This window comes from Malania oleifera, chromosome 13, assembly GCF_029873635.1.
Source record: "Malania oleifera isolate guangnan ecotype guangnan chromosome 13, ASM2987363v1, whole genome shotgun sequence".
In the NCBI taxonomy this organism is placed as follows: domain Eukaryota; kingdom Viridiplantae; phylum Streptophyta; class Magnoliopsida; order Santalales; family Ximeniaceae; genus Malania; species Malania oleifera.
Window position 1 is genome coordinate 9217342 of NC_080429.1, and position 26145 is coordinate 9243486.

A 26145-nucleotide genomic window follows, 5' to 3' on the forward strand; every position below is an offset into this window, starting at 1 on the left:
AGAGATGTCATTTTTTGAATTATCTCACATGTAAACAAACCCGAATTACTTCTTATTAAGTATTTGAGATTATTTAGGACCCATCTAACCTAGCCCTAATAAAAAAACCATGCTAGTAGATTGACTCTAATAACATTTTACCGCAAAAGCATTAGCCTCCAAGCAATATTGAATAGTTATGGATAAATTACACAAGTCCCACATTACTTCTTGAATTTTAAACTGTGACAACTAATTTAATCCTTCAAATTTCATATTTAGGACTATTCAAATCCTTCTTTGAAGACCACATCAAAACCAAAAGTGAAACTTTCAATATCAAGTTGTAATTTAGCATTCAATGAGTGAAGTGCAATACAACTAAAAGATAAGATTATCATCGCCCTCATTTTACTTATCAGCCATCTCTTCCACTCAACTAGAGCACATTCATATCCTTGCAATAAACACTAAATACATCCCTTTGGAGTTGTGGGGTTAACTTCAAGGGGCGCAGGATTAGTCACGTGGACCGTAAAACGGACGTGTGAATACCCGGTGCGTATTCCAAAAAAAAAAAAAAACACTAAATACACAAAAATAAGGCTAAGGTGGATAATCACTTTCCTCACCTCCTTACCCAATTGATTATTCCCAAAATATTTTTTTTTTAGTTTGTGCCTTTAGGCACATGGGTTGATCATAAAAACTTGAAATTTTAAAAATTAAAAATCACTTAATATGGACGATTTAATTTGAAAATTGTCATAAAATTCAAGTACATAAAAAAAAAATTGACACCAAATAATAAATATAATTATAATTTATACGGACTATAAAAATACTAAAAGAAGAACCAGAGACAAAGAGAGAGAGGCCAAGAGAAACATCAACAATTGTCCAATATTGCTATCACATAACTTATTTACCTATACTTTCAAAACTTTAGTCGTTATAAAAGGTTAAAATATGTGAAAAATAAATAACTTTTTAAGAATATAGTCACTAATAATGTATATTAAAAATATTTATTGTTTACTTAATCACTAGTAGAAATTCAACATATGAAATCATAAAATAATTATTATTTTTTAAAAGATACAGATCAACAGTTGTCGTTATCCATTTTGGAGTTGAATTTGGACAATAAAGAAGTCATATGATTCTTCAAAGTGTATAGCACATTAGGGTATACTTTTTTTATTCTTCTAATCACATGCCCACCTACCTTTCCTCCAAAATACAATAATGTCATCATGTCTTCATGAATGATATCATTTATTTAATTATTTACTCATCCAGTTTGGGAGTATTGGGAAGGTGGTAAAAGAAAACAAGAACTAGACGATAAACTTATTTTTTAGGACTTATTAAAAAATAGTAAAATTTGCTGCATAATTTCCTTTTTATTATTTTTCACTTGATGCCTTAAAAAAATTTAAGTTAACAAATTTCTCTGAAGTCAAAATTAGAGCAATTTCATTGAATTAAAATTATTTTAATTTCTTTGTTGTTGCAATTACATAATTCGTTTAAATTAACAAAATAAGGTATTATAACAGTTTTTTGAAGTAGTCATCAAAGTCATTTATTTTTTATTTTTGACAAATAATCTAAGACGTGATTATTCAAATTCTCCCGAATAAATTTTAACAATTCTTTTTTTTTTAATGATAAAAAGTATCTCATTAAAATAAATTTAATAATTTTTATTGGTTTTTTTTTATAAAATATATTTTAAAGGATCTATTAATTATAAGTTAATAAAAGTCAAATTATTCACTACCTTAACAGATTTATTTGGCAATAAATGACTATTAATTTTTCCTAGTTAATAATCAATTACTAAGAATGAATATGAAGAAGCAATGAAAATGCAGATTTACAGAATTAATAAAAATAAAGTTCAACAGAATAAAAGATAGATAAAACCCTACCGCCCTTAAAAATAATTGCCGGCTGCCTTCCAGGTCAAAGGGAAGCGATCGGCCATTATTTGGAGGCCGATGCTTCCCTCCGCCCACCAGGCCGATGCTTCCCTCCACCCACCATCTCTCTCTCTCTCTCTCTCTCTCTCTCTCTCTCTCTCTCTCTCTCTCTCTCTCTCTCTCTCCATTATATAGATGCCCTCACAGATGAATCAACCATAGCATTCATTTCTGCAAGCAGAAGAGGGAGAGTGAAAGAGAGAGAGAGTCTGACCCGGAAAAACCCAAACAGGGAATAACAAAATGTCTGCTGCTGAAGCTACCCTGCCTCTTCTTACTCCATACAAGATGGGAAAATTCAATCTTTCTCATAGGTATCTGTTATAACCACTACCTTTTTTTTTTTTTTTTTTTATATAATTTGATTGGCTTTGCATTTATCATCATGAGATGGGGTTCACTTTGCACAAAAACAAGGGTGTGTTTGGAGCTTCCTTTATAATTTCTTCCTCCATGGTTCTGACCTTTTTGTGTTTTTTGGTTGTATATGTACGAATTTGTTGTAGCATGAAGTATCTATTCAACATAGCCCTATGAAGTTAAACTAGAAATCCAAGAAATGGGACAGAAGCTCATGGATTGGTTAAAAATAACTTGGTTTGAAACATTTAACCCCCCCCCCCCCCCCCCCTAAATGATAAAGTTTCTTACCTTCCATGCTAATGCAAAGGGGAACTTCTAGTGTGCTTGGTTTCATGAGCATACTCAACTAAAAAAAAAAAAAATGAAACTTCTGATATTCTTGTTTTTACTGTAAATTTTGGCTTACTTTCTTCTTCAAGCGTGATTAAATTGTCATTGTTTATTGCAATATCCATGGCTGAAAATGCTAAGGTTTATATATATATATAAAAATTTTTGGCCAGCCAGGAAGCTAATGTTTCTTTTTTGGATGGAATTCTTGTTTAAATATTGTATATGCTGGTGGGACTATCAATTTCTGAATAATCTGTTTGGATGAAATTAAAGGGTACTAATAACCTTATTTCCGGTTGAAATTCTTGGCGGCTATGACTATGCATTTTTAATTGTTTAAGTTTCCTAATTTATCTTTGTGCATGAGAAATTGCAGTGCTTACTAGTGTATAGTATGTTTACTTACTATCCTTCCATGGTGTATTCTTTTGAAGAATTGTTTTAGCACCATTAACCAGACAAAGATCTTACAACAATGTGCCTCAGCCACATGCCATCTTATATTACTCTCAGAGAACCACCAAAGGAGGTCTTCTCATTGCTGAAGCCACTGGAGTTTCTGATACTGCTCAAGGGTAATTGTAAAACAATTGCTCTCCCCCAAATTTAATTTTATGAGTAAAGAATAAGGAATCAGTTCATTACACAGTTCTTAACTTCTTGTTTATGGTAACTTTAGGTATCCGGAGACCCCTGGTATATGGACAAAGGAGCAAGTTGAAGCCTGGAAACCCATTGTAGATGCTGTTCATGCCAAAGGTGGTATTTTCTTTTGTCAGATTTGGCATGTGGGAAGGGTTTCAAATGAAGGTATATTCTTGACTTGCCAACTGTTTTCTCTCTTCTTGTTCATCACAGGATGAGTAGCGACTAAACTCTCCTTTAAGATCTGATATATGATATGTCAGATCTTAAAGGAGAGTTTAGTTGTATATCTTTTAAATTCCCTCCAAGTGACAGGAGCATGAATTGTGCTAGAATTACTCCATGCAACAAAAGCAATGAAGCTGATTTTGAAACCAATTATTTGTTTTATTTTATTTTATTTTTTTATATTTTTAAAAAGGTAAGTGGTTTAAAGATTATTTTTTTGAGGCGTGGGGGCATTTTGTGATGGTTTTGCATATATGTTTTATAATTTATAAAGTTTAGATTCGATTATGTGATCCCAACTGGCAACTTTAATTTATAAGTTCTGTGACCATATTAAGCACTTCAATCATTTCAATGAAGAAGCTGTGGAACGAGCAGCTTTTTGTTGGTTTTTGAATCTGATTTTCACATTAAATTAAGGCATGAGGAGGATTTAAAGACAACATAGAAAACCAAACAAAATATATATTTGCTTCTTATTTCAGTATGTAACTTTTGCCAAGAATGCCATGTTGGTGTGCATGGCATCTCATCCATTTTTATAAGGGAACTTCTTTTTCTTGATATAGATTAATGAATTGATTGAATTCTCATCCATTTTGTAAGATGGATCTCTTAAAATTTTCCGCATATGAAGCATCCTTTATGTTTCAGCTATTCATCTTATAGTTGTGTACAGGTTTTCAGCCTAATGGGCAAGCTCCAATATCTAGCACAGACAAACCATTGACACCTCAACTTAGAAGTAACGGTATTGACGTTGCAAATTTCACACCTCCACGGCGGCTAAGAACAGAGGAAATCCCTCAGATTGTCAATGATTTTAGGCTTGCTGCCAGGAATGCTATGGAAGCTGGTAATTGCTCTTGTCAAACTAAATATGTTATTGTTGGCAAAATGATTAAGTTGGTTTTGTTTAAGCATGCTAGTAACTTATTTTTTATTTACTGAATGTATAAGAGGTGACAAAATTCCTTGAAATAAAAGATTTACTATAAACTAATACCAAATTTGTTTTTTGGAATGGACTATGAGAAAAATTATTAATAGTCGCCCTTCTGCTTTAATTTCTATTGCATGAACCAGTGCATTTTCTTCTTTCCATGGTTGAACTAAAAAGACAAGAAAGGTAAGTCGTTCATCTAGGTAACCTTAAACTTTAACAATCAAGCTCAATTTCTTTGGAAAACTTAAGGGGGAAAATTGAAATAAGTTTCTACATTTAAGTGTCAAGGGGCATTGCAGTTTTGCCATGTGAAAAAATATATTACAAATTATTGTGAATTAAAGTCAATAAATGGGTGGATTTGTAGTTGAATGCTTTTTTAGGATATTAACACTTTAATTCATTTTTGACATGGTTGGACCATAGGAACAAGTCTTCTTGAAGTAGGTGTCCCATGGAAATTGAATGTGCAGATGGCTTTTGAAGTAATAAATTCTTTATCCTTGAAAAATTGGCGGCACTTCCAAACTTGATGCTACTGAAATAGTCTTGGATTTCATGAAATGAGGTTATTTTTCAAATTCTACGGAGTATTGATCATTTGCAGTAACAAATGAATCCTAATTACTAATTTCTGTGATGGGGCAAAATGCAATTCAAAGGTTGAATCCACAAATATTGGGACCTGGGAAAACATTGATCCTTGCTATCAGTTGCATTGCATCAGTATTATCCTTTCAGTATTGTAATTCTTAGAATCAAATTTTTTATTAACCAATCTGTTTTTATCAGTTTTGAAGAATGATGATAATTTTAACCAACAAAACATTCATCTTCTTGTTCTGCAAACATAGGCTAAGGCTGCTGGCCACTTCTTCCTTTTATTTTTGACAATTATGTCATTTATTTGATGCTTAGGTTTTGATGGAGTGGAGATTCATGGGGCTCATGGCTACCTAATTGACCAGTTTTTGAAAGACCAAGTCAATGACCGAACGGACAAATATGGTGGATCTCTTGAAAATCGTTGCCGATTTGCTTTAGAAATAGTTGAAGCAGTTGCTAATGAGGTGGGAGCGGATAGAGTTGGGATAAGGCTCTCTCCCTTTGCACACTATATGGAGTCAGGAGACTCAAATCCAAAAGCTCTGGGCCTTTATATGGTCAAATCCTTGAATAAATATGGGATTTTGTACTGCCACATGGTCGAGCCAAGGATGACAACAGTAGGAGAAAAAAGTGAATGCCCCGACAGTCTTCTACCCATGAGAAGGGCTTTCAAGGGTACCTTCATTTCTGCAGGTGGCTACCACAGGGAAGATGGGAACAATGCAGTGGCTAAGAACCATACAGACCTCATTGCTTTTGGGCGTCTGTTCTTGGCGAACCCGGATTTGCCTAGGAGATTTGAGCTCAATGCTCCTCTCAACAAGTACAATAGGAACACTTTCTACATACCTGACCCTGTGGTTGGTTACACTGATTATCCATTTCTTGGAACTTCTGCTTAATTTGATTCCCAAATCAGTAGGATGGGAACTTGAATTCCTCCTCATTGTTGTCTTATAACTCATATCCTGGATCCATCTTGAACTTTTTCCTTGGAGAGGTCATTTTATTGTATTCTGATTGTTGAAGAAAATATTTATTTAACAGAAATGTGCGATGATATTGTGTTTGAGAACAAGCATTTGATTGTTTTGCTTTGCCCATTGCTAAAATTTGAGCGCAATAGTTCCAAGCATATGAAAACTCTTACCTTCTATTTTGGGTATCCATCTAAATGAAAATCCAGGATGAGTTATTTCACTTATTTGTGCATTGGTGGAAAGTCAAAACACTAACACTTGTACTCAATACAATTAAGAGGATAGGGTTGTGCGAATCCTGCAGACTTTTAGTGGACTTAAATATTAATATAACATTTTGTGATTAATAAATTTGAACTTTTATGTGGAGGAATCGTTATTTAAAAGACATTTTTCGTGTTCTAAATTTAGAAATTTTGATTCCGTAGGCACTTTTAGATAGCAAGTCAATGATGAACTCTCATCGAAGTAAAAAATAATGGATTTTTTTTTTCTTAAACTATTATGTGAATTCAAAATATGATCAAAATAGAAATACATATAAAATATCTCTAAATTTCAAAAAAAAATAATGGGTCGTTTAGAAATAATTTCTCTTCTTTCAATTGTTGTGTATACCCAGATTGTTCTCATTGTTCTAAAAAATGAGTTTTCAAATATAATAATTAAGTAAATAATTAGAATATTTTTTATTTTTTATTATAATGTTATAAATTTTTAGTCTTTTATGTATTTTTATTATGTAATAATATATTTTAGTTATTTGATTCAATGACAAGAATAAGGGCATGTTTAGTGGTGGAAAATAATTTTAAATTTTTATTCTAGTTTTTCAAAAAAATATAGAAAAATTTAGCTAAATTTTTTTTAAAATAATTTTTACAACATTTCTATGAAATATATGAATAACAATAAATAATTTTGACACTATTTACTTGTGAAAATAGTTTTATTTTTTAATTTTAAAATCTTTAAATAATTACAAAAATGCCATCCTATTTTTAATATTTTTATTATTTTAATAATATTTTTAATTGTTACTTGAATCATAAAAAAAATAAGCATCTGTTCAATTAAAATTTTAATTTGTTTTTCTTATATTATTTTATTTCCTAATTCGTTTCTAGCAAATATGACTTTGGGTTTCTAAAATCGTGGATTCTAAAATTCATTTCAGTTCAACTAATATTTCGTAGAACAATTGCGTATTGACTAAACTACCCGTACTGTGACGCTCTAAATTACATAGTTGCCCTGGAGGAAGGCACAAAATGTCTCTGCAAGTTCCACCCCCACCCTCTCGCCTCCCTTCCTCCGCAGACGATCGGAAGGTCCCTGTCCTCCATCCTATCCCCTCTTCCACTTCCCTTTATTGCTTCTTCTCTTTTTCCTCTCTCGTCCTGTTGGTCGGTGGTTCCCCGACTATGGATACGAAGGTCCTGCAACAACACAGGAAGTTATAGGCTTAATTCATTCTCTCATTACGGAGAAGCCTAGGCTCATCGCTTGCCGAAAGTGGAACATTGCTGGTATGTTTTTTTTCCACAGCTTCCATATCTATCTTGAATGTTCTGTATTTGATCTGTTCGTGTTTGAGTTCTGTGAATTTCTCCGTGGATCTGTTTGTTTCCGACTTCAGATTAGTAGTGGTGGAGGGTGCGCTGGATTAATTTCGAGTAAGAACCGGAACCAACCTCATGGTTTTGAATGAATCATTTGTTGGGTAAACAATTGGAACCAAACGTCGGGTTTTGAGTGGGGCAGGTGTTGCTTGTCCTTAAAATTGATTTTTGAGTGTGGACAATTTAGGTTGTTGATTTTACTGTATTGTATGTATATTGTTCATGTTTTTCAAAGTTACGTGCTTAAATATGCATTGAGCTTGTAGAAGCCAGTGTAAAACCTCTAGGATCCAGACGAGGCATGATATTGATCTTAAACCTGCCAATTTTCTTGGCTAATTTCCAGGTTTCAGTTGGTTTTGTGGCCCTCCTTTAGGTACCTCTTGGAATGCGGGGCCTTGCAAATCACATCATTATAATTATTGTTTTCAATTAACTCTGGATCAATTGCAAAGAAATAGAATTGCCAAGAATTGCAATTCTAGAAAGGATACCTTTTCTGAGACTCACTAGTCTCATGGAAAAAGGTGGAATTGAGAATCATACTTCCTCCTTTGTTTGGTCCCTTTTTTTGTTAGTTTTTTCTTTTGTGTAAGAAATTTGGTCTGAATTGAAATTCTGATACTTCTTTTTTTCCGTACATGAGTGGTCATTATAATGTCAGTAAAGGGGCTGCAATATAATCCTACACTTGAACCCCTCATCACTTTCCCTTAGGGGGCTTGATAATGAACCACAGGGAGAAAGCTCAGGTTCTTGAAGTTCTATCCTAGAAAGACTACAAAAATAAATAATTATGTATCTAGGACAATTTTGGAACACAATTTATTTTACATTCCATTAATAGTCACCATTAGGGTATGCTCAACACCTAGAAAACCATTTAGGGTAGACAACACGTGTTCTGCTTCATTAACTATTTCCATGTGCTCAACACCTAGTTAGTATCACCTATTCCTTATAAAAATGACACTTGTTTGGCTTCAGCATCCAGCCTCATCTGCTCAGTTATTTTGAATATGAGCTGTTTAATTGGTTATTGAAATCCAAATAACTACCCAATCAAGGATGGTTGTAGGTTTCGAGTTTAAATTGCTGTGAACTGATCAACCTATTCAAATTGTATATAAATATAAATATAAATATAAATATGTAGAGATATGATTATGTATTTGATATATATATATATATATATTTAAAAAAACAAAACTTTGTCATTTTGAAATAATCATCCTGCCTAGACTGCCTTACATAACCTGACCAAGTGGTTTTGAAAATTTTGGTTGGTGGGTTCAGTTCCACTTTCAGCGAGCCAACCAAGTTAGGTCAGGAATTGTAGCCCAAAGCCAACCTGATGAATCCCTGAACAGTGAGCAACCCTAGGTGCAACAGTAATCCTACTCATTAGGTTCAACAGGACTACCCGTAGATCAGTAGATGTGTTCTTTAGATGTCTTTGAATAGTAATTTTAAGTTTTTCCAACATAATATGTTTAATTGCTGTGTTCATGATGGTGAGTCTCTGTCTACCTGCTGCTGATATGTATAAAGAATTTATTCAATTTTGATGTAATTCCCAAACGACGTGCATATTGAATTTTATTGTGGTTTCAGGAAATACATGTGCGTGCACACACACACACACATATTTATATATTTGCTTAATGTTCTTTACTGTCTGTATAGTTTTTTTTTTGGTTGAAATCTGGTTTGAGGACTAAACATATTTGTACGTGTATCTTGCAGATTAATTTTGCCCTGGATTAAGCAGAGACAGTGAAGAAGAATCAATATTTTGAGGGCCTTTGCTTGCAATGAATTCACCTGAGCGTAGTCGGACTAATGCGAAAAAGGACATTGAGGATAATTCTGATGTGAAGAGTGATAGGATTGGAGATGATGAAGAATGGGAGAGCAGTGACAAGAGAAAGCACAGGTCAAGCAAATCAAGAAAGTCTAGTAATGGGGAGGACACTGAAGTAGTGGAGAGTAGTGGAAGAAGGAGAAGTTCTGCTGACCGAAATGAGAGCCGAAAGAGATCAGGTGGATCAAGCAAGGCAGGTAGTGATGACGATGACTATGAAACAAGAAAAGAGATGCGTTCTAGGCAGATGAAAAAAAAACAAGAAGAGAGTACTTTGGAAAAATTGAGCAGTTGGTATCAGGATGGGGAATTAGAAAATAAGCAGGATGGGAGAGAGAAGTCTGGGAGCAGAGGTCATTGTCGGACAGATGAAAGTGAGAGAAGGAAAATGACTTCAAAAATCTCAGATCATGAGAGTTCCCAAAGTAGAAGTAAAAGCAAAGAAGAAAAATCTTATGATGGAGAGGTTGAAAAGATGATTGATAGAGATCCCGAGTATTCTGAGAGGAGAGCAAGCAGTCAAGAGAAGGTCCATGGGTCTTCTGAGCAGGTAAAAAACCCTAGGAGAAGATGGGATGAGTCAGATTCTGGTAAGAAGGCTGAAGAAGGTGGTCATGTAGAAAGGGCTGGTTTGAGAAATGGGAAGGCTTCTGATCTTAAGCTAGAGGGTGCTAAGGATAGAAGTGTCTCTACAAGGATTGAATCCAGTGAAAGCAAATGCAGGGTTTTGGAGTCAAACAGTGACAAAATCAGCAAGTTCAACAGCAGGGAAGAGAGAAGAGCTGATGCTGAAAGGAGTAAGAGTAAAGGTAAGTCCGATGCTTCAGAAGAAGATAGTAAGGCCAGTTCTTTAGTTCGTGATGACAGATCAATCAAGGAGAAAAATGAGAAACATAGATCGCAGAGGAATCCCTCTGGTCGGGAAGGTGCTGAATTCCGGGAGAAGTCTTTGAATGTGGATGAGGATGGAAATACATGGCTGAGGGAAAAAAATGGAAGGGAGGTGGAGCACTCTAACAGGTCCAGGACCCCTGAGAGGAGTGGGAGGCGCCATCAGGAATCAGAAAACTCTGAAATGGAAAATGAAAGAAGCGGTACATTTAAGAGAAGGGAATATGAGAAAGATGGTTACAGAGATGATCGATCAAAAGGCAGAGATGGCAGCTGGAGTGACCGGAACAGGGACTGGGAAGGTTCCAAAGAGAACTGGAAAAGAAGGCAACCCAGCAACAATGATAAAGAAACAAAAGATAGGGACGTTGTTTATGATCATAGTCGAGAGTGGGAATTGCAGAGGCATGTTCGTGAGAGGACGGACAGTGAAAGGCCTCAGGGTAGGTCTGGTAGTAGAAAAGAGGGAAGGACTGAAGCTGTGAAGACTTCATCAAATTATGGAATTTCAAGTGAGAATTATGATGTGATAGAAATCCAAACCAAGCCTCTTGATTATGGAAGAGAAGAGTTTGGATCTGCCTTTTCCAGGAGAGCTGATGTGGGTCAGCAATCTGATATGAAATCAGTACCAAATGATGAGGAGTGGGCGTATTTGCGGGATGAAAGAGCAAGAAGAACTGACATATATGGGTCTGGGCCATCTGGTGATGATTCAAAGGAAAAATATATGGATGATGGCACACCCATGCGAGATCAGAATTCATGGAGGGACGATGGTGACTTTCAGGGAGGGAAGGCAAGAGGGCAGAAAAGTGCAATGTCTGGTCGTGTTGCTGGTGGCCAGAGTTCTTGTGGTGGTTCACAGCCTCCATATGGAAACCAGGATCAAGGTTCCTTTAGTAGAGCTGCGCCTCAAGGTGGTAAAGGGAGTAGAGTTGGGAGAGGAGGAAGGGGTAGGCCTGCTGGGAGAGATGGCCAACAGGTTGGTATGCCACTGCCTATGATTGGATCACCTTTTGGACCTCTTGGAATGCCGCCTCCTGGATCAATGCAGCCTCTTAACCCTACCATGTCTCCTGCTGCTGGTCCTCCTATTTCACCTGGTGTCTTTATTCCACCATTTTCTCCACCCGTTGTTTGGCCTGGAGCTCGAGGTGTTGATATGAATATGAATATGTTAGCTGTTCCACCTGGTCTCTCTCCTGTTCCCCCTGGACCAGCTGGTCCTAGATTTACTCCAAATATAGGTACTCCACCAAACCCCACCATGTATTTCAGTCAGCCAGGTTCTGGAAGAGGAGTGCCTCCAGCCATATCTGGTCCTGGTCTTAATGCCATGGTGCCAGCTGGACGAGGACAGCCACATGATAAAGCATCTGGTGGTTGGGTTCCTCCTAGAACTGGCGGACCTCCTGGAAAAGCTCCTTCCAGAGGAGAGCAGAATGATTACTCCCAAAATTTTGTTGACACTGGCATGCGACCCCAAAATTTCATTAGGGAGCTAGAGCTTACTAATGTTGTGGAGGATTATCCCAAGCTTCGGGAGCTTATACAGAAGAAGGATGAGATTGTGGCTAAATCTGCTTCTCCTCCCATGTATTACAAGTGTGACCTGCATGAGCATATGCTATCTCCAGAGTTCTTTGGATCAAAGTTTGATGTCATTCTTGTGGACCCTCCTTGGGAGGAATATGTGCATCGAGCTCCTGGTGTTGCTGACCATATGGAGTACTGGACATTTGAAGAAATATTAAATCTTAAAATTGAGGTGATCTGTTAATGCATTAATAGTGCTTGCAATTTTGTTTTATAGAAAATGAGCTTATTGTGTGCGCTTATTTGTGGGCTCGTGTGTATGCATATATTTGGTACTAGTGTTATTCTTGGATCTTGCTAACAAGTTACTATAATTTGTTACATTGCGATCAGATGACCAAAGGGGCACTAATAGGTGTATAGCATAATTATTCCCATATCTTTGAGGTGCTACTTATGGGCCCTGTTACTTTTATTTGTCCTCATGTTAGCGACCTATGTAATTAAAATTCCATGTGCCTGCATTATTAGTTGTTTTGTTGACACTCCATCCTTCCACTTTTTGGGCATGATGTCTAAACCTTTAATCTTCATGTTTACAGGCAATTGCAGACACGCCTTCTTTTATATTCCTTTGGGTGGGTGATGGTGTGGGACTTGAGCAGGGTCGCCAGTGTCTTAAGAAGGTATGTTGTTTAGGCACCACAATTTTACTAAATGCATCTGATTTGCCCCCCCCCCCTACTTTTTGTGGTTGGGAGGTGGGGGGATCCACAATTAATTGTGTTTGCTTGATTCTGCAGTGGGGGTTTCGAAGGTGTGAGGATATATGTTGGGTGAAAACCAACAAAAGTAACGCAACTCCAGGGTTGCGTCATGATTCTCATACTCTGTTTCAGCACTCAAAGGTTGGTAGTGAATTTTCATCAACATTGCTGTCAGCCACTTCGTGTCACTGTTTGATCTTTACTCCTGTTTAAGCTAGTTGCTTCATAGGCACATTTGTTGGATTTTGACTTGTTTGCTGCTTTTGTCAATGTGATGAAGGAGCACTGCTTGATGGGGATAAAGGGAACTGTTCGTCGAAGCACTGATGGTCATATAATTCATGCCAACATTGACACTGATGTAATTATTGCCGAGGAACCTCCTTATGGTCAGTATTGTCATTAATGTGTTAGATGTCAATAACCCCTGGTTTGCACCATTACATTGATATTTATCTTGTGCCTGTTTTTGTTAAAAAATTTAGACATAAAAATGCATGGCTGTTTTTTTGGCTTGAAAAAAAAGTGCATGGGTGTATACTTGCATGCAGTATTTGTCTGGTTTCTTAGTTCAATTTAATTTTTTTTTAACTCTCTATCTCACTCCCAGTCTCCCCCCCCCCCTCCCCCCACACCCACTTTGTAGTGTGCACATGCGTGTTTGTGTTAGAAATATGCATTGACATAACTTGTGATTTCTTTCCATGAGTTGCAGGTTCAACTGCAAAGCCTGAAGATATGTACAGGATAATCGAGCATTTTTCCCTTGGTCGCAGGAGGCTTGAGCTTTTCGGTGAAGACCACAATATTCGGTCTGGGTGGCTGACTGTTGGTAAAGGACTATCCTCATCAAATTTTAATGCTGAGGTATGATTATTAGCAGGCTCAAATTTTTGAGTCCTGTCCATCAGTTGATCAGTTTCTTGAACTGGCTTGTCTTTTAAGACTGGAAGTATAAATGTGGGTTGTGATCTAAATTAATTTGAGTTTTTTAATCCTGCCCATCAGGAGGTCAGTTTCTGGAATGGGTTGATCTTTATTTGTGTCAGTGGAAGAGTTAATGTGGGATATTATTGTTATAAACTCACTCAACACTTTTTTTCGGTGAGTAGAAGAGAATATATTTCTGGGAACCAAGGGTGCTAAAACATATACAAAAAGCTGTACACTCAAGAAGTCGAGAAAACCTAGCCAGTCATTGAGTTCTGGTGTATAGTTACCATAACAACAAATAGAGTAAAAATAAAAGCATATATGTATGTGTTTTGATCAGTAAAGAGAAAAATATATTAGCAAGGTATCAAGGGGATGCCAACCCATGGTACAAAACATCAACCACCCAGAAGAGTGTCACAAACATCAAGGATTACATTATGATCATTAACAATTTGCCTACTAAGCCAGCTGGAAACAGCTGCAAACCACTGGTCTTTGCAAATCTGAAGCGGGGTAGTTGTATCTTTGAAGGCTCTCATATTTCTCTCTTTCCAAGCACACCAAAAGATGGTGAGAGGGATGATGTGCAAAACCTTTCACTTCTCCTTTGTGGTCCTGATGCCTTTCCAAGCCCAAATCTGCCCTCGTACTGAATTTGGTGTAATCCACTGCTGTCCAGTGAAGAATAGAACCAAATTCCACATGTTCCTTGTCCAGGGGCAGTGGAGAAGAAGAATGTGGTTGACTGATTCTGCATCATCCATACCAAGAAAACACCTAACTATACAGTAGAATCCTTCACTTCAAATTCCCTCTTGTTTTGCTCCACCAAAATAAGCAAAAGGGGTGCAATTTTCCAAACTTCTGTTGACTGTGACCTGTAGCTCTCCAATTTTGAGAGCCAAGGACACGCAACTCCATATCACCCACCCGACTCCATATCTCTGTCAAATTTAACCCCTAAGATCTCAAGTCTGAGTGGCAAGTGGTTGGTAATCTCCCCTCCTTGCACATACAATCATGAGATTTGCCTCCCAAAGAAATAAAAGGACAATTCTCTAGGAGTTTGTGACCTCCACACTGCCTTCCAAGGGTAACAGGACTCTGTTCTCCAACTAATCAGGTTGTAAAAAGAATTGTCACAGAATCTAGACTTTACCCTTGCCTTCCACTTTATAGCATCTTCCACACTAGATTTAAATTTTGGTGTTTTTCAGAGTACTGGTAGGAGGCAAGTTAGCCAACACTTAAACCTACTTTCCCATCATTAGTTTTCTGAAAGTTCAAACTCCACACAGCTCCATTTTCACCCATAGATAGGACCTTTGCGACCAATTTATCTTTCTATCTTGCTAAGTTAAATAGAGTTGGGGAAGTGTTTTTGAGGCCTCATCCTGAGACCACACATGAGGGGGCCTTGGATCAACAGCAAGGCTGCTCCTTTGTAACCGGTTGGTCACTGGTTCGAGTCCAAGGAAACAGCCTCTTTGCATACAAGTAGGGGAAAGGCTGCATACACTATGACGGCCCTCCCCTTATCTTCACAAGGCCAGGAGTCTTGTGGCGTGGGGTACGCCCGAACCCACAAATCCAACCAAAATATAATTTGATTTCCATTGCCAATCTTGTAACCCATGTACTTGGAGAACTGCATCTTCCCCTTCATATTGCCCTTCCAAAAGCTGACTCCATGAGGTATGCTTGTCTCCTTGGAGGCCCAGCCCTCATTGTCTGCTCAAATTTCTCATTAACCCTGCTTTTTTAATAAACAAAGAATTATATTAAAGGAAGAAAGAAGGATTGCAAATGCGCAATCTAGAAGGGAAAAGGAAATAGAAAAAGAAAACAAGGAGTAGATATCCACCCATTACGGAAAGAAAGTGATTTAACAGCAAGTAAATACATAAGATAGAAACCAAACAATTGTAAAGCCAGCCAATCCCACTGCATTTCTTCCAAAGAAACATGCCAGAAGAATTCATTAGCTGAACAGCGAAGAGATGCCAAAAAGACCACTCTGCTCCAAAGCGTATTACCGAAAGTGGTAACCCCTTTAAAATTTCTGGCATTTCTTTCCATCCAGATGCACCTAATAATAGCCAGTTCCACCCCTTTCTCTTACCAAAGGTTCCAAACATAGTAATTCAAAAACAATCCAAAGAAGCTGGGTGAACACATTTTTCTCCAAATATTCCAAATAAATCATTCCAAAGTTCCCCATGAGATGGGACATTGTAGAAGCAAGTGAGAAAATGTTTCCCATTCTTGAAGAAAAAACACAAATATCAAGAGATAGGCCTTGTTGGACCTTCACTTTTGAAGTAGATCATTAGTCTTGATTCCCTTAGGAACGGCAGACCAAGAGAAGGCCTTGGTCTGAAGGAAATTTAGCTTTCTAGATTAGAGGATGGAGGCCGAAGGATCTGACTTTAGGATCATAGGTGAAATGAGAGAAAAAAATTTGCACAAGAAATTCCTAGAAAATTCAAGATTCCAAACACGTATATCACTCTCCATCTGGACACGAAAAGAATCGAGCGTAATAGTCAGAAGCAAGCTCATTTCTCTCTCATTGAGGTTGCTCCCGAAGTGAAAATCCCACGGAAGGCCCTTTTTTTTTTTTGCAAAATGATAAAGGTACCATAAGAGACCCATGAAGATTAGAAAGATGAAAGAAACGAGAAAACCAAAGCCAAAGGAATATTCCTGATCCAATCGTCTTTCCAAAAATAGATTCTCTCTCCATCACACACTTTATAATAGATGTTAGGAAAAAAAGGCAGTAGATGTGAGAAACAAATTTCCAAGGGTTAAAGTAAGTGATATTAATTCTTACAATTGCATCCTACCCATTTTTCGAAAGACCAAATTTATTATGAATAACCTTGTGTTGAAGAGAGTTCGGTGACTCACTCTAAAAATGAGTAGCGCAAAGGCTATCCAAAGTATAGGAGTTCTGTCGCGTAATAATTAGCCCCAAAAGGCCAAATCGTCTCCTTAGGGAATGCAGATCAATTTCAAACTCGCGTTAAAACAAAAAGGAGAACATAAAAAAATATAGTTTACTGAACATAGTTCAGATTCGATTTCTTGGGGTTTTTGAGAGTTTGTGATGAAATTGAAACAGAGCGAAACCTAAACTATGAACATAACATGCATAAACAATAAAATAAATACTATGAAGTTAAACAGACCCAATAACTATGTCAACCCATCATAATTCATTCAATCATTCAACGAAAATAACTAAACTCAACAATGGCTTTTAGAAATAAACTCAAACGAAAATACTAAACTTCAATCCAACAATAGATTCAAACAAAGATAAACTAAACTTAAACTTCAACAAACTCAACACCTTAATAACTTAAATGAAAAATAGATCCAACAATATCTAATAAACTGAACTTAACAATGGGTCAACTAAAAATAAACTAAACTTAACAATTAGTAAGCTCAAACAAAGTCTTAAATAAAGATAACTAAACTCAAACCAAAGCAAAGTTCCAACAAGATATTCAAAATGACATTGAAGTAAAATAAGATTACTAAATAAAAACAAGGGAAAGAGAGAATGAGAGAGCTTAAACAAAAATTAATCTAATAATAAAAAAAAAATTTTGAACAATGAAATAAACTCAACATACTAATTAGCTTAAACAGAAATTTAATTTCTACAATAACTTTAAATGAAAACAAACTAAACTCAAACAAGTATTAATTCCAGTAATGACTTTAAATATAAAAAAAAAACAAACTGAACTTAACAATATAAAATAACCCAAACAAGGTTTAATTACAACAATGACTTTAAATAAAAAAAACAACTAAACTTAACAATAAAAATAACCCAAACAAGTATTTAAATTTAAACAAAGTGAGAGAGAGAGAGAGATAGAGGGGGAGATAGCCGTAGGTGTGGAGAGAGGGCTGCTGCTCTCTGCTTACGGTTCCCAAGAAAAACACACACTGCACAGCCCCTGCTTTTGGTGTTGCCAGCGGCGGCTACCCTAAAAAGAAAAACAAACCTCTCTAACCCTCTATAGCACACTTTAAAACCTAGCTCCCTAAAACCCTACTCCCTTTCTCATTGAAAAACCCCCCAACGGCCAGATTTTTCATTATTGAAGCGCATGGCAGCTGACAATCCGAGCCCTCATTGCTTCACAGCGCATGGGCCATCTTCTTGGCCGAATTGCTTCACGGCATAGCTCCCAATTAAAAAGTGCATACACTTTCTCGATTTGCATGGGCTCTCCAAATTTCCAATGCACAGCTCCTACGAATTTCATGGCCCAGCTGCATCTTTTTTGGCAGCCCACGAATTGCATGGCCCATTTTGATGTTGCAAGGCCTATGCATGCACGGGTCCTTCACCTTTAATTCCAAAAATGCCGAAAGCTTTCATGTGCATTTTATTTTCAACTTTAATTCCTGAAAAATTACCTTACAGTAATAAAACACGAATATTCGTAAATTTGCGGCAAAAATAGGATAATTATCTTAATGTTATCAAATGAGTTCAATGATTAAATACTGGACATAATTAGGCATTTGAGTGAATTTACAATCCTTAGTTAATGCTTTTTAAGCACCTAATTATGCAACTTTGATCCGTAATCACACCCCTCAACTAACGTTTTGTTAGTTTTTAGCAAATAACGTGAATGCATTGATACCAAGGGAGTGACAGCCATAATTCCAATACTCATGAAAATCACATGCCAGGAAATATGCTTAATGAGTTTAGGAACATAGGAAACAGATTAGTCCAAGTTAAGTATCAACTGAGAGATTTATACACCATTTAGTAAATCAACCAAGTTAATGGAGTGTAACAAAGCTCACGTGCATGAGAATAAAGTTAGAATTCCAAGATTGACTACCAATAGACATTAACTGTTTCAATCACAACAATTAATCTGAGACAACCGTACGGTCTTACTCTAATTCAAAACCATTATAGTGGTGACTTTCACACTATTACACTTTAAAATGCACTCAATTTCTTGTTTAGTTAGGACCCCAGTAATAGGTAGCCGTTTCCAGTACATGAATGTACAATGGTGGCTTTCACGCTACTACACTTTAGAAGACACCCACTTTCTTTATTTAGTTAAGATTTCGGTAATAGGTAGCCATTTCCAATACACAATTGTTTCCCTCTTTTTATTTCTTTTTTTATTCTTTTCTCTCTTTTTCTTTTTGCAATTGGTCACTGGCTTGTTTCTTATTTTCATTTGCTTCAAACTTTTTTTTTTCTAAGCCATTATGATATGGTTCATTAGAGTCCCAAACAACTGAAGTATACATCAACCAAAAACAATCTAAGGTAGTCTTTCTAAGTATTCTGACCTATGTAGGGTGTTTTTAGCAAAACTTTCAACATCCTTCCCTTGGTTGAAATTACGTGAAATGGATAAAGTTCTCTTTTGATTTAAACTCTGATTTGCACTACATCCTACATGTTCCATATTCTAAAAAAGGAAAAAAAAAAAAAAATTTAGCATGTAACGTTCACAAATAAAAAATTCAGTATGCTCTGAGCTCAATACCAGTACTCTCCTAAGGGGAACCAAACTGCCTAACACATGCAAACATAACATGCAAATGTCCATTAAAATTTTATCACATGGAAGCACACAATTGCACATACACATTCTCTCCCCCCAACTAAATAGAAGCATTGTTCTCAATGTGAAAGCATAAGGGAAACAGAAAAGATGTGCTTAGGGAAGCAAACCAATAGAAAAACAATAGAAAATCACAACCAACAAATGCAATAGAAAAAGAAAATAAAGATGCAAATAATAATAAATAAAACAAAAAGAAAGAGAAAAGGAAAGACAGTAAAAGAGAAAGATCAGAGGACTCCCCTGGGGTCTTGTAGGAGCAAGACCTCTTCATTTGGATCAAAGGGGTTCATAAATGGCTTGAGATGTTGTCCATTGACTGTGAAGCTATTGCCATTCTTTGGATCTACAATATATACCGCTCCATGAGAATGAACCTCTTTAAAGATGTACGGGCCACCCCATCGGGACTTCAGTTTTTCAGGAAAAAATGCAGCTTGGAATTATAGAGAAGCACTTGCTGATTAGGGAAAAGTTGTTTGTATTTAATTTTCTTGTCATGTAGCAACTTCATCCGCTCCTTTGCTAAGCGGGCATTATCGTAGGCTTCCCTCCTGGATTTTTCAATCTCACAAATCTGCAACTTTCTTAAACATTTGGCATCATCAAGTGAAAAGTTAATCAATTTTATAGCTTATAAAGGACAATGCTGAATTTCAACAGGTAAATGATAAGCCTTACCATAAACTAGCTCGTAGGGAGACATCTCTAAATTTATCTTGAATGCAGTTCTATAGGCCCACAGTGCATCAACCAATTTTCCTGACCAATCCGTACGAGTAGGATGGACTGTCTTCTTAAGTATGATCCTAATTTCTCTATTGGCCAACTCAACTTGACCATTAGTTTGAGGGTGATGTGGTGTAGAGACCTTGTGGGTCACTCCATATTTTTGCATGAGTTTTTCAAAAGGTTTATTGTAAAAATGCAACCCTCTATCACTAATGATCGCCTTGAGCATGCCAAAATGTGCAAACTAGTATTTAAGAAATCAGATGACAACCCTATGATCATTTGTCCTACAAGGTATGACTTTCACCCATTTTGACACATAATCTACAGCAACTAAAATGTAAGAATTCCCAAAGGAGTTCGGGAAGGGTCCCATAAAATCAATTCCCCAACAATCAAAGATTTCAAGAGTAAAAATAAGAGAAAAAGACATTTCATTCTTTGCTGTAATTTTTCCAAGTTTCTGACAGGGCTCACAGGTCTTGCAAAAATATTCAACATCTTTAAACATAGTAGGCCAGTAGAGTCCACTTTGCAAAATTTTTGAAACTGTTTTCTTTGCGGCAAAGTGGCCTTTGCATGCTCCACTATGGCAAAAATGCATCACGAAGGTAAACTCATCATCAGGCACACATCGACGCACCAACTAATCAAAACAATATTTAAACAAATAAGGATTGTCAAAATAATAGTGTCGTACCTTTGCAAGAAACTTATGCTTGTCCTGAGCTGCCTAATGCTCTGGCATTCGATCGGTAACAAGGTAATTCACAATATCCGCAAACCAAAGAGCGTGTGACACTGCAAAAAGATATGCTCATCAGGAAAATCATCATTTAAGGGAGGAAGAGATAAAGATACATCAAGTAGCTGCAAACGAGAAAGATGATCAGCTACAACATTTTCAACTCCCTTTTTGTCTCGAAGGGTAATGTCAAACTCTTGAAGAAGAAGAAGAATCCATCGGATCAATCTGGGCTTAGCATCCTTCTTTGCCAACAAATACCTCAAAACAGAGTGGTCAGTAAAAATAATTATAGGTGACCCAATAACATAAGAACGAAATTTATCTAAAGCAAACACTACAACTAACAACTCCTCGGTGGTGGTATAGTTTTTCTAAGCATCATTTAAAGTACGACTTGCATAATAAAACAGAAGGCTTGTTATCGACTCTTTGACCAAGAACAGCACCAAGAGCAAAATCACTAGCATCAATCATAATTTCAAAAGGCAAGTCCCATCGAGGAGGTTGTATAATGGGTGCAACTTTTAAGTGTTTCTTTAGGGTCTCAAAGGCCTGTTGGCATTCATCAGTCCACAAGAAATCAATATCATTTTGCAATAAAGCACACAATGGTTTAGAAATACTACTAAAACCTTAAATGAAACGCCTATAGAAGCCAGCATGGCCAAGAAAAGAACGGATATCCCTCACCGTCCTAGAGATAGGTAACTGAGAAATCAGCTCCACCTTGGCTCTGTCAACCTCTATACCGCGCTCAGAAACCAGATGACCAAGTACCAAACCATTACTGACCATAAACTAACATTTTTCTCAATTCAACAACAAATTCTTCTCTTCACATCTTTTCAAAATAGTAGTTAAAATTTTCAAACAGACATCAAAATATTTACCAAACACAAAAAAAAAACATCCATAAAAACTTCACACATATCATCTAACATGTCAGAAAAAATGCTCATCATACAGTGTTGGAAAGTAATAGCTGCATTGCATAATTCGAATGACATTCGACGAAAAGCATAAGTACCAAATGGACAAGTGAAGGTGGTCTTCTCTTGATCCTATGGTGCTACAGCAATTTGACAATATCCAGAAAAACCATCCAGAAAACAATAAAAAGCATTACTAGCTACTTTCTCGAGTATCTGATATAAGAAAGGTAACGGGAAATGATCTTTTCGGCTAACTGAATTCAACTTACGGTAATTGATGCACATTCTCCAACCTATTACCTTCCTAGATGGGATCAACTCTCCACTAGCATTTTCAATAACAGTTAAACTAGATTTTTTTGGAACTACCTGTGTCGGGCTTACCCACTTGCTGTCGGAGATAGGATAAATGATGTTTGCAGCTAATAATTTCAGCACCTCTTTCTTCACCACCTCCTTCATGGTGGGATTTAATCTCCGCTGTGCATCACGAACTGGTCTCGCGTCTCCTTCAAGAAAAATGTTGTGGGTACAGATTGAAGGGTCAATACCCTTGATGTCTGCGATAGTCCAGCCTATTGCTCCTCGATGCTGTCTCAATACCTGCATTAACTCAGTTTCTTGCTTCAAAGTAAGATGAGAGGAAATGACCACCGAGAATGTGCCCTTAGCTGGGCCTAGAAAAACATACTTCAAGTCCTCAGGTAATGGCTTCAACTCAAGCGTAGGGACTTCTTCTTCCGATGACTTCATGACTTTCGGTAAGTCAAGAGTTTCAAAAGTTAGCTTACGCCAACTATTCGTGTAACCTGCATCTAACAACTAAGAGAAACCATCTACTTCTGTGAATTGCCCCTCTGAATCTGTCAACTCTCTAGACAAAGGAACTGTCTCATCAAAAACATTAAGCTGCTCGGAAGAGTCATTCTCAAATGCACTATTAAAATCAAGTACCGATAACAGTTCTAAAATATCAAAATCATCTATCAAATCAACTGCATGTACCTTTGAGTTATCACAATCACTCAGCATCTTGCAAGCATTGAACACGTTCATCTCCAATGTCATATTCCCGAATGTAAGCTTCATTACTCCACTCCGACAATTGATCAATGCATTGGAGGTAGCAAGGAACGGACGTCCAAGAATGATAGGTGCTTGGTAAATGGTGGAGACTGACTATTGCAAATCTAAAACTACAAAGTCCACTGGATAATAAAATTTGTCCACATGAACCTACAGATCTTCAATAATACCCCATGGAACCTTTATTGATCTGTCAGCCAACTGTAGCATCATGGAGGTCTTCTTCAGCTCACCCAACCCCAACTGCTCATATATCAAGAACGGTAGCAAGTTCACACTACTCTCTAAATCAAGTAGAGCTATCACAATGCGAAATTCACTGATCATAATGGAAATAGTGGGGGATTCAGGATCCCTGAGCTTTTGAGGAGTTTCACTCAATATCAATACACTGACTTGCTCTATCAAGAAAGTCTTCTTCTTTACATTCAAATTCCTCTTCACTGTGCACAAGTTCTTTAAAAACTTTGCATATGAAGGAACTTGTTGTATGGCATCTAAAAGCGGAATATTAATCTTCACTTGCTTGAAGATTTTTTGAATTTCAGTGTGATATTTATTCTTCTGGCCAGTTGTCAACCCTAAGGATAGGGTACCACAGGTCAGTACTCCTTACTAGTCTCGGCCTCCACATGACTGACTTCTTCAATTCTGAGCTTGCTTCCTCTGATTTTTCTTTGGCTCCATCTGTCTCAGTTGTAACTTCAGGTGTCGGGGCAACTGTTTGTCTCTCAGGTCAGAAAACTTCTTTTCCACTTCTCAAAGTAATAACGGTCTTCGATGTTTCAATAGAACCCCCTGAGACATTATTATCTGTTGTTGTTGTTGCCGGTATAGTTGAAGATTAGGTTGAGGTTGTACTGGAAATTTCCCTTTCTCTAGGGTACTCAATGTCATGCCTATCTTATTAATGGTGCCCTGCAGTTCATTTATGGCCTGAGTTTTTTGACTGTTGGTTTTGACCTGAATCTACATGAATTGCTGAAGTGTATTGGCCATTTGTGCCATGCTATGATCAAGAGACTTTTTCGGTGGAGCAGGTGCTACATTGGATTGAAATCCTGGAGGTGAATGGTTCTGAGAAATCTAATGTGGCTGATACTGATGTTAAGGAGCAGCCTAATGGTATGTTGGCTGAGAAGGTGATGCATAAGACTGAGGAGGTTGCTAAAACTACGAAGAAGATTGACCAGACTTATCATTACTCCATGGAAAATTTGGATGACTCCTTCATCTCGGATTATAAGTGTTCGAGAAAGGTTAATTTGGTGCTCTGTTGCTGATTGCATCTGATTAGACCTACTATCCTGTAACGCTGGTATAATCGGACAATCCTGAGTCTTATGGCTAGAACTGGCGCATGGAGAACACACCTCCACTGGTTTCGCAGCTTTCAGCTTCTCTAATTCCATAACTTCTACCCTCCTAGCCAAAGCAGCAATACGAGCCTGAACGTCAGTTTTTTCTTTGATTTCATATTTACCTCCACCACCAATTGTTCCGAGAGGTTGTATTGCCAATGGTGCCCGATCAGATCTTGTATTCCATTGTTGGACACTTTCAGTTAGGTAATAAAAAAATGATAGTGTCTGGTCCTGTTCCTTGCTAAAAAATTCCCCATTGCACATGGTCTGAACAAACTGCTTGCATTTAGGAGTGAGAGTTGTATAAAAATAGTTGATTAGCCTCCAAGACTCAAACCCATGATGTGGACAAATGTTTATTAGCTCCTTGAACCTTTCCCAACAAGTTTGGAAAGTCTAATCACCTTTTTGCATAAACTGATTGATTTGCTTTTGCAGAAATTAGGTTCTCTGAAAAGGAAAAAATTTATGTAAGAACTCACGCTACATATCATTTCCACTAGAAATAGAGTTAGGCCTCAAAGAATTAAACTAGATCTTTGTTTTATCCTTTAAAGAGAAAGGAAATAAACAAAGCTTAATATACTCATTAGTTCCGACTCTGGTAATAAAAGTAGTGCAAGCCAACTCAAAGTCTGTCAAATGCTAGTAAGGACTCTCAGAATCCATCTCGTGGAACTGAGGTATCACTGACAACATCCCATGCTAAATCGTGAAATTAGGTGCATCATTAGGCAAAACAATGCATGATGGTGTAGTCATTCGTGTAGGCTGCAAAAAATCTTTAAGAGTGTGTGGTGCAGGTGCAGGTGCAGCCATAGTTTCTTCAAAACTCTCTTCCACAAAAAGATCGTTTAAATCAATTTCAATATCCTCACTTGCAAAAGAGACGGAAGAACTATCTGACTCTGTGTTGTGTGTGTCACTACTAGTACTGAGAGAAATTTTGTTTAATCTATTTGAAATGTCTCTGACTCTCAAGGCATCAAACATCAATTCAAACAACAGACATTCAACAATTCAGTAGAAAACACACGAAAATGCAACAGAGATAAAGCTACTCATGAAAAAAAAATTTCTTTTTTTTTTTTCCTTTTAGATTATGAAAAAAATCAAAATAAAGAGAAAACACTAGTTTGAAACTGAATTTGATGACTCCCCGGCAACGGCGAAAAAATTTGATTCACTCTAAAAATGAGCAGCGCAAAGGCTAGCCTAAGTATAGGAGTTCTATCGCGTAATAATTAGCCCCAAAAGGCCAGATTGTCTCTTGAGGGAATGCAGATCAATTTCAAACTCGTGTTAAAACAAAAAGGAGAAAATAAAAAAACACAGTTTACTGAACACAATTCAGATTCGATTTCTTGGGGTTTTTGAGAGTTTGTGTCTTTGTGATGAAATTGAAACAGAGCGGAACCTAAACTATGAACATAACATGCATAAACAATAAAATGAACTATGAAGCTAAACAGACCAAATAACTATGTCAACCCATTATAATCCATTCAATCACTCAACGAAAATAACTTGACTCAACAATGGCTTTTAGAAATAAACTCAAACAAAAATACTATACTTCAATCCAACAATAGATTCAAACAAAGATAAACTAAACTTAAACTTCAACAAACTCAACGCCTTAATAACTTAAATGAAAAATAGATCCAACAATATCTAAAAATAAACTGAACTTAATAATGGGTCAACGAAAAATAAACTAAACTTAACAATAAGTAAGCTCAAACAAAGTCTTAAATAAAGATAACTAAACTCAAACCAAAGCAAAGTTCCAACAAGATATTCAAAATGACATTGAAGTAAAATAAGACAACTAAATAAAAACAAGGGAAAGAGAGAGAATGAGAGAGAGTTTAAACAAAAATTAATCTAATAATAAAAAGAATTCTTCAACAATGAAATAAACTTAACATACTAATTAACTTAAATAGAAATTTAATTT

General features: G+C 36.7%; 2 protein-coding genes across 2 annotated transcripts in view; both read left to right on the plus strand.

Annotated features, from left to right (window-relative positions):
• The first annotated feature begins 1923 nt into the window (after positions 1-1923).
• LOC131146573 (12-oxophytodienoate reductase 2-like) lies at positions 1924-6141 on the plus strand. Its single transcript, XM_058096242.1, has 5 exons — positions 1924-2281; positions 3098-3238; positions 3343-3473; positions 4216-4392; positions 5401-6141. The coding sequence occupies exons 1-5, from the start codon at positions 2211-2213 to the stop codon at positions 5991-5993; spliced, it is 1113 nt and encodes a 370-aa protein (XP_057952225.1). The 5' UTR covers positions 1924-2210; the 3' UTR covers positions 5994-6141.
• A 199-nt stretch (positions 6142-6340) lies between these two features.
• Positions 6341-26145, plus strand: part of LOC131146572 (N6-adenosine-methyltransferase non-catalytic subunit MTB) — a 31049-nt gene continuing 11244 nt past the window's right edge. The window contains exons 1-6 of the mRNA XM_058096241.1: positions 6341-7600; positions 9440-12219; positions 12590-12673; positions 12791-12895; positions 13035-13143; positions 13470-13621. Of these exons, the coding sequence (XP_057952224.1) occupies positions 9508-12219; positions 12590-12673; positions 12791-12895; positions 13035-13143; positions 13470-13621 (3162 nt within the window). The 5' untranslated portion in view covers positions 6341-7600; positions 9440-9507. The remainder of the gene's footprint in view (positions 7601-9439; positions 12220-12589; positions 12674-12790; positions 12896-13034; positions 13144-13469; positions 13622-26145) is intronic.

Coding starts and splice junctions, on each gene's coding strand:
- LOC131146573 (XM_058096242.1), top strand. CDS start 2,211: ATGTCTGCTGCTGAAGCTACCCTGCCTCTTCTTACTCCATACAAGATG. Junction 3,239..3,342: donor GTTTCTGATACTGCTCAAGG/GTAATTGTAAAA, acceptor TGGTAACTTTAG/GTATCCGGAGACCCCTGGTA. Junction 4,393..5,400: donor CAGGAATGCTATGGAAGCTG/GTAATTGCTCTT, acceptor TTTGATGCTTAG/GTTTTGATGGAGTGGAGATT.